The sequence below is a fragment of the Diabrotica undecimpunctata genome, chromosome 9, assembly GCF_040954645.1.
Source record: "Diabrotica undecimpunctata isolate CICGRU chromosome 9, icDiaUnde3, whole genome shotgun sequence".
Taxonomy (NCBI): Eukaryota; Metazoa; Arthropoda; class Insecta; order Coleoptera; family Chrysomelidae; genus Diabrotica; species Diabrotica undecimpunctata.
The window spans coordinates 32493178-32507737 of record NC_092811.1 but is presented as its reverse complement, the minus strand read 5'-3'; the positions used below and the strand labels follow the sequence as shown (position 1 = coordinate 32507737).

General features: G+C 33.5%; 1 protein-coding gene across 1 annotated transcript in view; it reads left to right on the top strand.

Moving 5' to 3' along the window:
- Positions 1–14122, top strand: part of LOC140449784 (ATP-binding cassette sub-family C member 4-like) — a 104302-nt gene extending 90180 nt beyond the window's left edge. Inside the window, exons 13-14 of the mRNA XM_072543129.1 lie at positions 5874–6069; positions 13959–14122. Coding sequence (XP_072399230.1) covers positions 5874–6069; positions 13959–14072 — 310 coding nt within the window. The 3' untranslated portion in view covers positions 14073–14122. The remainder of the gene's footprint in view (positions 1–5873; positions 6070–13958) is intronic.
- The last annotated feature ends 438 nt before the right edge of the window (positions 14123–14560 follow it).

Sequence of the window (14560 nt, the reverse complement as noted above, 5' to 3'; positions counted from 1 at the left end):
TTCTATAATATTGGTGTACCTATAATCAATTCGACACTCTTCCAATGCCTTTAGAAGTGCGGATAGTTCGATAGTATCAAACGCTTTATGGAAGTCCATAAATGTTAGAACTAGAGGTCTATTGTATTCAATTGATTTTTCAATCAAGACTTTTATGCACTGTAGGTGGTCATTTGTACCGTAGTTGGAGCGAAAATCAGCCTGTTCTCTTGGCTGATAAAGCTCAAATTTTGCTTCCAATCGATTGGTTATTATTCTGGTGTACAGTTTGTATAAATGGTTAAGTAGAGAAATTGGCCAGTAATTCTGTAGGTTCATGTTGTCACTTTTTTTATGCAGAAGAATTGTAATGGAGTTATTCCAAGTTATAGTAATTTTTTGACAAGCAGAGATTGAAGAGGCCTCGTATTTTTTTTAGAAGAGAAGTTCCGCCAATTTTTATAGGTTCTGTAACTATTTCATCATCTCTTATCGCCTTGTTGTTTTTCATTTTTTTAAGTATATATATATATATACCCGGTATTTAGGCGGCACACGCCCTTCCGGTAGGAATCTATGGAGGAGTATCACCAAGCCGCAAGCCCTTATCTCTTGCCGTACTGCTCCACCATAGACCGATCAGATACCAGCATATTCTAGACTAAGCCGCAGATTCATTTAGAATTTTAAACTGCTGCGTTAGCCTTTTTGTTTTCTGTACACCGAGCTGGGGATTGAACTGACATCTCTCGCACTGAAGCGAAGGAGAAGCCAGCCACCCAGCCCGCTTGGCTATCCGATCGACGGATATTTTTTATATTTTTATATATATTTTTTTAAGTGCATATTGTTAATTTGCACCTGGGGTAATCAGTTTTATTATCTGACATTTCATTCTTCGAGGGATAATGGCAATTTAAAACGCCGCGCTTGCCATGCGTGTTGGCGAGTTTAGGAGAGAAGAAAGGATAGTGTGAATAAAATAGTGACTTGTCTGCCTTCGGAACCCTAATCGCCATTCGTTGTCGGAAGAAACAAGAGTTAGCCAAGAGAGGCTGATAGGACAGATCAAAAGACATTTCACCTAAGACCAGTTGAAGAAGAGTGAAATGTGAAGGCCCTCATGACTCACCAGGTGTGATACATGAGCGTATGAGTCTTTATGCTTATTGTGTTCCCGCTCATACATCGGGGTAGTGACTACAGACTGTATGGTTCGTCCAGCATGCCATAGCATGGAGAACTGAGAGCACGACATACTGCGTTGCAGAACCCGCACCCTCCGAAATCCATGGCCTGACGAAATATTTCATAATATAATCTTACTTAATAATGTTATGTCATGTTAACCTTGTGAATAACCATAGGTTCATTTTTGAGAGAACGCCTGAAGCTTTTTGAAGAAAGCTTTTTGAAGCCTGTCTTTTAACCTTTTTTTACGTATGGTTTCGACGTCAGCTTATGATCGAATGTTCGAATTTTTCGATCGAATTTTTTAGTATTTGGTATGATGTATAAATCAGTGACTTCAAAAGTCAGCAATAACTTGATCACTGGTAGAAATAGTCCTTGTAGTACTATTCTTCTAGTAAATGTAACAAATGGTGTTTGCTATAATTGTAACGCAGTCGGAACATATCTGGGATAGCGTTGCAATAGGTCATTACCACAAGTGGAGATAATACTTCTACTTTTGAGCAATTACTTGCTACACTTACTTCAAAAGCGATTTCGCCTAACGAGAATATAATAATACTTTTTGTTGGATCCTTCTTTATTTATTGAAATATGAAGCTAGGGATCATTTTATTATTCTTCTTAAAGTGCCTATCCGTTCCGGATGTTGGCGATCATCACGGCTATCTTTACTTTATTTATTGCAGCGCGGAACAGTTCAGTGGTAGTCGTGTTATACCACTTTCGTAAATTTTGAAGCCAGGAAATGCGTCTTCTTCCCGGTCCTCTCTTACTATTTACTTTCCCTTGGAGAATCAGCTGGAGAAGGCCGTAACGTTCTTGATTTCTCATTACATGTCCTAGATATTCCAACTTTTTAGTTTTGACGGTCATGAGAATTTCACATTCTTTCCCCATTCTACGCAGGACCTTCACATTAGTAACTCTGTCAACCCAGGATATACGTAAGATGCGCCTATAACACCACATTTCGAAAGCTTCGAGCCGATTCATAGATGCAACAGTCAGTGTCCATGCTTCCATTCCGTAGAGCAGAACTGTGAATATGTAGCAGTTCAATAGACGGCATTTTGTTTTTAATGATATGTCTCGACTGTTGAAAATGGTTCTCATTCTAACGAATGCTGCTTTTGCTTTTATTATTCGCTGTTTAATTTCTGTTGAGTGGTCCCATTGGCTATTTAAATTGGTGCCTAGATATGTATATTGCTCGACTCTTTCGATATTCTGTTGGTTGATTGTAAGATGAGCGTTTAGTATTGGTTTTTTACTAATTGTCATAAATTTGGTTTTCTTTATGTTAAGAGCTAGTCCGTATCTGTTGCTGACTTCTGTTATGCGATTTGTTAATATCTGTAAGTCATTCAAATTATCGGCAAAAACTATAGTGTCATCTGCATATCTAATGTTATTTAACCATTCACCGTTTATTAGTATTCCTTTCGCACAACCGTCTAAAGCTTCCTTAAATACCCATTCAGAATAAATGTTGAGCAACAATGGAGACAAAATACAGCCCTGTCGTACTCCACGTTCTATTACAATTTTATCAGTTAACTGGTGTTCTATTTTGATTTTGGCCGTTTGATTGTAGTAAATGTTTCTGATAATTCTAAGATCTTTGTTGCCAATTCCAATTTCTTGCATTAGAGTCATTAATTTGTCATGTTTTACTCTGTCAAATGCCTTCTGGTAATCTATAAAGCATACGTATATGTCACAATTTACATCCCTGCATCTCTGAAATAGCACCTGTACACCAAAAAGGGCCTCCCGTGTTCCCAGAGCATCACGAAATCCGAATTGTGTTCTTGTTAGTTGTTCCTCACATTTTGTATATATTCTTTTGTGAATGACCTTTAGAAATGTTTTAAGTAAATGGCTAATAAGGCTTATAATTCTATAGTCTTCGCACTTTCTCGAATTGGGTTTTTTTGGAAGATTTATAAAAGTTGACACTAACCACTCTTGGGGAACCACGCCCGTATCATATATACTGTTAAATATATTTGTCAACCATTTTATGCCATCATAGTCCATAAGTTTTAAGAATTCTAAGTGAAAATTATCAGGGCCTACTGCTTTACCATCTTTGGTGCTTTTGATGGCATATTTTACTTCTTCGACTGTAAATGGTGGTCCAGATTCGCAATTGGTGTTTGTTGTAATACCAGTGTTACTTCGTATATCTTCAAAAGTTTTTTCTACGTATTTAATCCAAATATCTCTTTTATGCTCTATTTCCAGTACTATGTTTCCCTGATTATCTATCAGGAATCCAGTGTTCTTGTGTTTATATAAGCCTGCCGCTTCTTTAATCTTTTTATGGAGGTTAAATGAATCATGTTTTTGTTGTAATGACTCAATATCTGTACACTTCGAGCTAAACCAATTTTCTTTTGCTATTTTAATAGCCCTTTTTATTTCGTTATTTATGTTGTTGTAGTAATTCTTATTATCTTTAGCGTTTCTTCTGTCTTCCATCATACATAGAATCTCCTCCGCCATCCATTCCTTTTTATTTGTTCTTTCAGGTTTTAAGTATTTCTCTGTTATTTCTTGACTTACTTTGTGCAAATTTTCTAGTTCTACATCTGTGTTATCTGTTTCTGTACGGGCCCATGGTTTTTCTGTACGAGCCCACGTTTTTTCTTTTAGGCGTTTTTGTACCTTTTCCTTTACTGTTTTATTTTTCAGTTGGTTAATATCGTACTTCATAATTTTTGGTCTTTGAACTTTCTTTAAACTAAGTTTCATTTTGGCGATAAGTGGATTGTGGTCCGAATTTATGTCGGATCCCGGGTACGCTTTAACAGATGTTATAGAGTTTCTAAATCGTTTGTTAATAAGAATGTAGTCTATTTGATTTCGTACTGTGTGATCTGGAGTATCCTGGGGAGATTTCCACGTATATAGTCGTCTTGGAGGAAGATCATAAAAGGTGTTTGTCACTACGAGCTGTTCTTCAGTTGCAAATTCAATCAAACGGTCTCCGCGTTCATTTCGTTCCCCTAGACCAAAGGATCCCACTAAATTTCCTTTGTCCTTTGCCAACTTTGGCATTAAAGTCTCCCATTATTAGTATTATTTCGTTTTTCCGAATCCTTTTGACAATATTAGTAAGGTCATTGTAAAATTCTTCTATGATTTCTTCTGGGGCGTCCGCTGTAGGAGCGTATACTTGAATAATGTTTGTTTTTATGGGAGTTGTGTTTAGCTGAACTAAGAGCATCCTTTCTGATACAGGTACAAAGTGACTGACACAGTTGGCGATTTTATTATTCATAATTAGGCCCACTCCATTTATATGTTCGTTCTTAAGATTTCCTGAGTAGAATATTTTGTGATCTTTGATAACTCGGTATCCCGTATTTGTCCAGCGCATTTCGCTTATTCCCATGATATTAGTCGAAAGTCTTTCCATTTCTTGAATGGCATTATAGATTTTTCCCGCCTCGTACATTGTTCTAACGTTCCATGTACCTATCTTTATGGCTGTTCGCAATACTCTTAGAGATCCATCATCTAGAATGTAGTTTGGTTCGTGAGGATTTCTCTTGATAACGACCTGGAAGGCCTCACGGTTTGAGCTAGATTTACCTTCCCTGCCGGATCTTGAATTCCGATTTTCATGATCAGTAGTCGGAATCTTAAAGTTTTTTATCACCATGATAATTGTACTAGAGATACTTACAAGAAGTCTTTAATGCAGTGGTTTCTCCTTGCCTTCTGCATCTTATTATATGTCATGGTCATGGTCATTTTATTATAACCATTTTTATTACTGACTAACAGGAGACATTCCTAAACTGTTGCAATGAATTTGGGGGCAATATATTAAAATCAATCTAGCGAGAAGTCTGTTGACTTTGGTATGCATATTGACAATTGCTAATTAGTATCTATAACGCTTTATCTTTTATGTATTTATCTCCTATTTTTTCTAGAAAGGTCTTTGGATTTTTTGGTCTGTATAACTTGGATGTTTAATACTTAGACTTCAGTATGTAGCTAAATCTCATTTTGCGATACCGAATCGCTAAAGGTACATTCTGTTTCTTTCGTAGAGAGTTAGAAAACTGCCATGGATCTTAAATAATTTATATGACTGACATTTTTTATAGCCTTTGTAATCTTATAAGGCTTTGTAATTTTGACAGATATTTATCAGTCTGTCGCAGAGGACCTTCTGAACTACTAAACACGCTTTAAAGAATATTGGTCAATTTGGTTGACGAGACAATAAAGTTTTTTTTCTTTACCAATTTTATTTAGTTTTTCTAAACTAAACTTATCAGTTTTCGTCTTAAAATAGTATACCTTAGTACCGCAATACTAGGGCAATTCGATAAGTACTTATACTACAAAATAAAAATTAAAATTTTGGAAAAGTGGGGATTTATTTTTTAATATAATTTTCTTTTAGCTTGATACACTTGACACTTTGAACTTGATTTGAACCACGTTTTCGTATATTTATTATCCAAATCGAGTATCCAAATAATAAAGTCTTTATGCACGACACACGTCATACCGATTGTTTTTTTTAAGTTACATTGTACACTGTATTATAAGTAAAACAGATCATACACGTGTTCTCAATGCACTCATGGTTGATTTGGCCAACACGTGTCTTTATTTGCATTTGATAAATCCTTGCTTGGATATTTGATATATAAATATATATTTTGTTTTAGTTCTGGACAACGCCAACTGATATGTTTGGCCAGATCGTTGGTCAGCAAAAATAAAATCATTGTTTTGGATGAAGCTACCTCCAATATGGATCCAGATACTTGCAGTCTCTTGCAAACGACAATTAAAACCCATTTTTCACAATGTACAGTGCTAACCATTGCTCATAAACTACAGACTGTGTTGGATTGTGATAGGGTAAGAATTTGTACATATATACAGTGCTAGTCAAAAGTCCGTTCCTCCCCTCGTGTCTTTTGAACGGTTATACTTGTAAAACAGTGGCGGCTGGTGTGGTAAAATTTTGGGTAGGCCAAGCCAGCAAATTACATATAGCTATGTGTAATCAGTGACGGATCCAGAGGGAGGGGTCACGGGGTTATGACCCCCCTCCCTAACTAATTTTTTAATGATTTCTCTGTTCATTTTAACTTCTGCGTTGTATCTAATTTTTGAGATTTTTGATTTTTCATCTAGCAAATCGCGAATAGAAAACTCCCTCTTCTGTACATCCTTAAAGGACAGGAAATTACTTAAATGTTCCTTTCAACTGGAATATTTTTTTTAAGGAGGCAGACATATTTTTTAAATCAAAGTATCCTTTACAGTTCTATACACATTTCTTATTAGAAAAATTCAAACACAGCCAAAAATATAGTCTGTTTTTCCTAATACTTCCAGACAACCATTTGTAGACATCATACCAAGAGAAATTAAAAATACCTTAAGTTGGAGTAGACCTTTCATTCATAATAATTTTTTTTCTACCAATTTCAATTCTTCTAGATAATGGCGATTCCAATAGTGAAATAACAATGTCCAAACACTCACTATAAACATTACTATTACTGCAACCTGGCAAAGCGCCATAAAAACTCATTTTTAAGTATCAGTTATAAAACAATCTCATATAAGTTTCATACAATCAGGCGATACAGAAATCACGCAAATGTGATTTTTTTCTTCAATTTTACGAATTTTTTAAAATTTATTTGGGCAACCGTGTACTTGTTTGCAATTGTGTTGTTTGTTTAAAAATATGTTACAATTATAGATTATGTTACATATTTTTTTATCATAATTTAAAAGAAAATTTATATTACAATTCGATAATTACGTTACAAGTGACAACGATTGTCGTCGTTGGCCCGATCGTCTGGTGCCTAAACAGCAAGCGTAAACACGACGATATAAATCGTTATCCGGCAAGCTGCTTACTTCTAACGCTTTTTGTATGGGGATCTTATGTGAGCTAGGTCGGCCAGTTCCGGTCGGGCCTATTAATGATATTTAAAATGCCTTAATACGATTCGATGCTTTCTGTGGTAATATCTTAATATATATATAAATCTCGTGTCACAATGTTTGTCTTCAATGGACTCCTAAACCAATTAACCGATTATAATAAAATTCGCACACCATGTGCAGTTCGATCCAACTTGAGAGATAGGATAGTTTAAATCTCAAATTATAGTCGCAATTTTAATTTATTGCTAATTATTTGTCTGTTATTATTTGACAGTCAGAATTATCTGTTAACTCCAAATGATTCTAACAGATGTCGATACCTTTCGACTGGGTTGAGTAAGTAATCAATAGATGGCGCTGCTATGGTAAATCTACGAACGTGTCATATAAGCTACATTTTAACAGCATAATTACCACGTGTTGTTGACGCTATAAAATTAATTAAATTTATTTTGTAGTGAACGAAATATCGTATAATTCAATTATTTCCACTTTTTAAATTTTTGGTGTTAGCATAGCCGGCCACGTGTTACTTAGACTGAAGTGTAAATTGAATTCATATTATAATGAAGATAATGCAGTGAAATTAATCCTGTTTTTTACTTATTTGTGCTTCATTGATCAAAACTTTATAATTTAATTTGAATATATGTATGTAAGTATTATCGCATAATTATAAAATTTAATTAAAATATCAATGCAAAAATGATACACAATTTCCTACACTTTTTCAATAGTTGTACAAATATTTTTTTTATTGTTTTTATTTAACCTCTATTAAAAAATATTTAGCACTTATTATTTCAATGTGCTATGATAACAAGTTTTTCAGATTAGTATTTCAATTCTTATTGAAATTATTATTTAAAATCTATAATTTGAATGTCGTTGAATCCGTAATTTGAATCCACCTCAAACATGTAACGGTACGCGTTTGGTCATCAAAAAGATCACCGGAAACATTCTTGAAGCAACCATTTTGGCTGGGAAGTTTAAAGGAAATGTGGTCCTGCTGCCACGTATTCCGATGATACCATCAGATTCTACCATATCCTTCAAAATTTATTTTGTACCTATTGATTTCTGCTTAATATCAAGTGTAAGAACATTTTAATTAATTGTGTTCAACGTACTTCCCCTTCAAATCTCAATCCAGTGAATTTGTATACCAACATCAACATTTTCGTCTTTGTTCGTAAATAATTTCATTGTACTAAAGGGTTATAGTAGTAGAAAGTCAAATAAGGAGATCACCATATTTTTTTACAAATACCATCTGTGTGAAAAAGCATAGTGAACTCCGTGACTGATGTTCTCTTATTGTTCCTCTTAGATTGTTTACTATAATGTAATATAACAAAAACTTTAGCCACAGCAACGCGTGGCCGGGTCAGCTAGTAATAATATAGTTGTTTTAACGGACGCTAATGTATTGAGTGATTTAGTACATTTAAAAGTTATTTACATGTATTAATATAATTTTTGAATATATGTTTTTTAATTTTAAAGCTCTTAAAATTATTGGGTAGGCCCGGCCTATCCTGCCTACCTTCAAAAGCCGCCACTGTTGTAAAAGTGAAATTTGGAGGGAGGTAATAAACAGACGTAGGTTTCTTAAATAGTCATAAGAAGTGACGTAATAGTGACAGATGACGTTACAGTGCCACTGTGACAGATAATTTTGAATAGGACCTTATGGCAAGTGATACCTCGTTTGAAAGGCATTCAAAATACCTATTCAACTATACTAATTTTATTTCAGTTTAAGCTCATTTTGATGAATAAATAAATAAATCCTAAAATTGCAGTTCCGCATTTAATTAATAAATATTATAGTCGGTTCGCTATTTCCAGTCCGAACTGTCTAGTGAATTTAGTAATTATTTTTTTTGCGAAGTTAGTTACTTTTTGACAGACTAGAAGTGGCTGGAAATTACTATACAAACAAGCACACGTGCTCGTAGCCAATATTAATAGTAAACAAACTAAATAGTAAATAAAATATAACGTTATCAATTACCGGCAATCAATATGTATTTATTTGCACCATATAATAAATAGTTATGTTAAATTATAACAACTGAAATATATTTTTTAAATATATACTACCCAAAATATTATAGGTTTAGTATACACTTTCACTATTTAGAATAATTCTTCTTTTTTCAATGAAAGAAGTCTGTAATAAAAGTTTATTTAAGCTGTTAATACTGTGAGCTAGGAACTTTTGTGTTGTAGGTTTCCAGCAATGAATCTGTCAAAATATGCCCGAGTTGAGCGAATGGACCTTAAAACCTTTGCCTCTGATTACTTCTCAAAAAATTTTTTTTACGTCAACGTCAATTTTTTTGACAATTAACCAGAGGAGAACGTTAGAATATTTATGAATAAAATGCGAAACTACAATTATTTTAATATACCTATTTAATCATACTAATTTTGTTTGGATTTAAGATGATTTTGACAAATAAATTAAATAATTACTAAAAGTCTAGTTTGGCATTTAATTAATAAAAATTCTGACGTCCGCCTTTGGTTATTTGTCAAAAAAGTTGACGTTTGTCAATTCTCTAGTTGTTTTTAGTTTGCAAAAGCGTTTATACCTAAATATTTAGTTTCTGTTTCTGCTTAGTTTAGTCAATTCAAGTTTAGTCAAGTTGTTTTTAGTTAATGTTTAAATTTTTACGAAGGCACAATGGTACGTACTGTAGCCGACAAAGTAGTAGCTGTGTTAAATAATTGGTGAATGTGGAAATAATTTCCATGCAGCGGAACGTCTTTTTAATGAGACGTACCCCCATTGCCCTACATCGAGAGCTCATTCGAGGAAGCTTCTTCGGAATTTGAAACAAAGGTATTGTTCAAGATGTCAAACGATCTGCTTGACCAACAATTAGTGATGACAAAAAATTTTTTAGACATAATTGCAGAAATGGTAGTGGGCCCTACTTCTTCTGCAGCCCAAGTTGCATCTATCTGTAGAATCAGTCAAAAGACAGTACACCGAGTGTTGGCTGAAAACAAATTTCATCCATACAAATTAAAAATTAAAAAAAAAATTAAAAAATTTAAAAAAAAACAAATTGTTTTAGTGACGAAAGTACTTTTTCTCTCAATGGAAATGTTAACACAGACAATGTGAGGTATTGGAGTGACACAAATCCTCACGTCTTTCGTGAAAGACATCATTCCAAAAAAAATAAATGTTTGGGCAGGTATTTTGGGAAATCACATAGACACACATTGGGCTTGTTAATCTCAATACTAACTTAACTGGTGAAGTGTATCTGGAGATTTTACAAAATGCAATTGAATCGTTAATACTTGAAATTCTGGAGGATTTTCTGTAGGGTTACTTGAAATCTAAAGTTTACGCTACAGCACCCGACAATATTGACATTTTGAAACAACGAATTGTTGAAGAATGTAGGGCAATTTCCCCGACACATTTGAACGAATACGGAAAGAATTTATAAACAGGATGCATTACTCTCAGGAAGTAGATGGAGCACATTTTGAAAACTTTCTATAAGAACTGGTTGTTAAATATTTATTAATTAAATGAGAAGCTACAATTTTAGTATTTATTTAATTTATTCATCAAAATAAGCTTAAACTCAAAAAAAATTATTATGACTGAATAGGTATTTTCAACACATTTCAAACGAGGTATTACTTGTCATAAAGTCCCATTTAAGATTATCTGTCACAGTGACGCTGTAACGTCATCTGTCACTATTACAATACCTGTTAAGACTAGTTGAGAAATCTACATCTGTTTATTACCCCCCTCTCCATATTTCAATATTATAACAAAAACCGTTTAAAAGATACGAGTGGGAACGGACTTTTGACTAGCACTGTATATGTATATTTTAGGTAAACATATATTATATAAGTTATATATTGTATTTATATGGGGTTAAGCCACAATTTATTGTAATGATAATTACATTTTTAACTGTCCCTTGGCGTTTCGCTTTCCATAGTAGATTTGCTGTTATAACCACGCAATTTGTTTTTTTTTGTGTGCAGCATATTTTGTAAATCATTCATTTTTTAGTTTATACTTTTTTTATTATTTATCCATGTTCAGGTTAAATTAAAAAGGGCACAGGAAATTCCCCTGGTTCAGTTTCTGGTTATGTTACAGGATTTTTTTAAAAATCTTCGGCGATTGTTCCAATGTCTCGTTGTGTCAGATAACTAGGGGCAAATGCAGCATCTGGAATAGTATTTGCATTGAATCCCCAAATCTTAGTTGCTTCAAATCCAGGACAATTTTTTTTGAAAATCCACAAGGAAAATAATTCCTGTAGCTGGCTGTATACCACGTATAACAAAAGAGGTTAGTCTTTGTATGTGGGTATATTTTATTTTATAAAAACCCTTAAAAGGGCAACATTAAAAGCACGAACGTTTTCGGAACAACTGTTCCATCATCAGGTTAAAATACCTAAAATAAGTATAAACCATTTAATTACAGCAAACGTGGTTTAAAATTTTGACTAAGGTTAAAGAAACAATAGAATGGTTATACTTACAGGTTACCATGCCTGAGCCACCAAAATATTTGGGTAAAAACCCTTTAAAATGAAATGTGTTACCAAAGATTGTACATGATGTTGATAATATTATATGATGCTTAATATTTTAATTAGATTTTACTTCAGGTAACATACACCCATGCTTAAGTGAGTTCCAGTGTCCGGAGAGTAAACCTCTTCAAACGGACTTCAGCTGGCAACTGATTGATAAGACACCTATGAACGGTGTCAAAAACAAAATGTCAATGAACCATGAAACAGTGTTAGTTAAACATTATATTACTACAACCAAAAGATTAAAAAACTTTGATGATGTTAAAATGATAACAGCAATCCAGGTGTTGGGATTTAAAAATTTTTCTATAATTATTTAATATTGAATATAATAGATGTAAATTACTGGTGTTGTTGAAGGTCATGTTTAAGGCTGCCTAATGCATACGTCATCCTCTTAAACATGACCTTCAACAACACCAGTAATTTACATCTATTATATTCAATATTAAATAATTATAGAAAAATTTTTAAATCCCAACACCTGGATTGCTGTTATCATTTTAACATCATCAAAGTTTTTTAATCTTTTGGCTGTAGTAATATAATGTTTAACTAACACTGTTTCATGGTTCATTGACATTTTGTTTTTGACACCGTTCATAGGTGTCTTATCAATCAGTTGCCAGCTGAAGTCCGTTTGAAGAGGTTTACTCTCCGGACACTGGAACTCACTTAAGCATGGGTGTATGTTACCTGAAGTAAAATCTAATTAAAATATTAAACATCATATAATATTATCAACATCATGTACAATCTTTGGTAACACATTTCATTTTAAAGGGTTTTTACCCAAATATTTTGGTGGCTCAGGCATGGTAACCTGTAAGTATAACCATTCTATTGTTTCTTTAACCTTAGTCAAAACTTTAAACCACGTTTGCTGTAATTAAATGGTTTATACTTATTTTAGGTATTTTAACCTGATGATGGAACAGTTGTTCCGAAAACTTTCGTGCTTTTAATGTTGCCCTTTTAAGGGTTTTTATAAAATAAAATATACCCACATACAAAGACTAACCTCTTTTTTTAATTTTTTTTGCGTTGTTGCATTTTTCCACACCGACGCGACGTAAATATTTGCCCAAATTTTTCTCGCAGCCTTGAATTTACTCTTCAGTCTGTTAACCAAGGGAACGATTTTCTGCAAACGGTTATCTGGTGTTTCTGTGGCTGATTTCTTTCCTGACACTGCAGGGTATAACGATTTGTTTCTTCGACGTAAAAATAAAAAAAAATCAAAATCAGTTAAACAAAATGAATTAGATATTTATCATCATGGATAAAAGACCATCGTCTACAAAATATTTTGTGAAATACTGAAATTTTCGTATAATTGTGTATGAAAGCTTCATTCATTGCATTAGATACTATTGGTTCACCTAAAATTTCCTGTTCAGAGACTTCAGAATGTTGGGCAATGACAGATTTTACAGTAGCATTAACATGTTCTCCGAAATTCGAACATTCTTTTTTTTACTGGTGGACGCCGTGATCTTGTCCCAACGGTTTGGTATTTCCGATCACAAGTTTTCTTTTTTCATTCTGTTCCGGAGTACTCGATTCATTTTCACTGTCACTAGAATTAGTTGGTTGGTACTAGTCCTAAAGATACGTGTCGCCAAACACATCCAATTCTTCATCTGACAGAATTTCTTGCCAATATTTTTTAAGTTTTTGTTGCTCTTTCTCATACGACTGCATTGTACCGCTCTAATCTAAGTACTGACAAGAAAAACGCAAGTCACGGCGACCTACGGCGCCTTCGCTTGTTAGATTTGCTGAAACGTTATCAACAGGAATGGACAAGTAAATGCGTGATGCTACGTTATGCTCTCATAGTCATTTTGTCATAAAAATCTTGTTGGTGGCCGCGAAACTCCAACGTGGACTCACATTTTGACAAATAAAATTTTAACCAAAATTCTCATTTTAGAGTGTTAGATCTTGATTTGAAGGTTACAGAAAGTAATATAAATACTTTAACAAAAAGTGATCGCCAATGAAGACATTAAAGTTTTCAATACGGTGGCACTTAACCTCTTAAGAAAATATTTACAATTGGTTTTATGAAGACACTGGTCTTATTTGGCGCCAGTACCTGACATTATATTTAGCATGTATATGATGTATCTTATTTTCAGTTAAAAGTAGTGTTTATTCCCAATAAAATACAGCATACCTAAGTCTAGAGCATGCTCATTTGTAAAATTTTAATTAATTAGAATTATTTTTTAGATAATGGTTGTTGATCATGGTGAAATTATAGAGTTTGATACTCCACAAGCCTTGAGAACAAAACAAGGTGGTATTTTTTATAAAATGATTGAACATTCAGGAATACAAGATTAAACTATATTTTTTCTGTACAAGATGTAAATAAATTTTTTTATTTATTGTGATTCATTATTTGCCTGCTATTACCATTATTTTTCTAAGGGCACGGACATACCGAAGATACATGGATGTGTGCGATGGAGGTCGCGGTCGCTGTCGATACATCGATGTTAAAACAAACCTTTATTTTATTATGAATATATTGTCCTCCTAGATACTCCATTAAAAGAGAACAATAGAAAGAGTTTATGAAGACTTTAGAAAAAAGATACATCATCGGTGGTGACTTTATTGGAAAGAATATCCACCGGTGCTTAGGATAACTACAACTAAAGGAAAAGAACTATTGTATGCTGTGAAAGAACAAAAGGGTGAAGTAATATCTACTGGTAGACCGACATACTGGCCTACCGTTAGGAATAAAATTTCAGACCTGATAGATTTCTTTATTTACAAACATATCTCAGCTAACTATCTCGATATCAATGACGGCTGGAACGTGA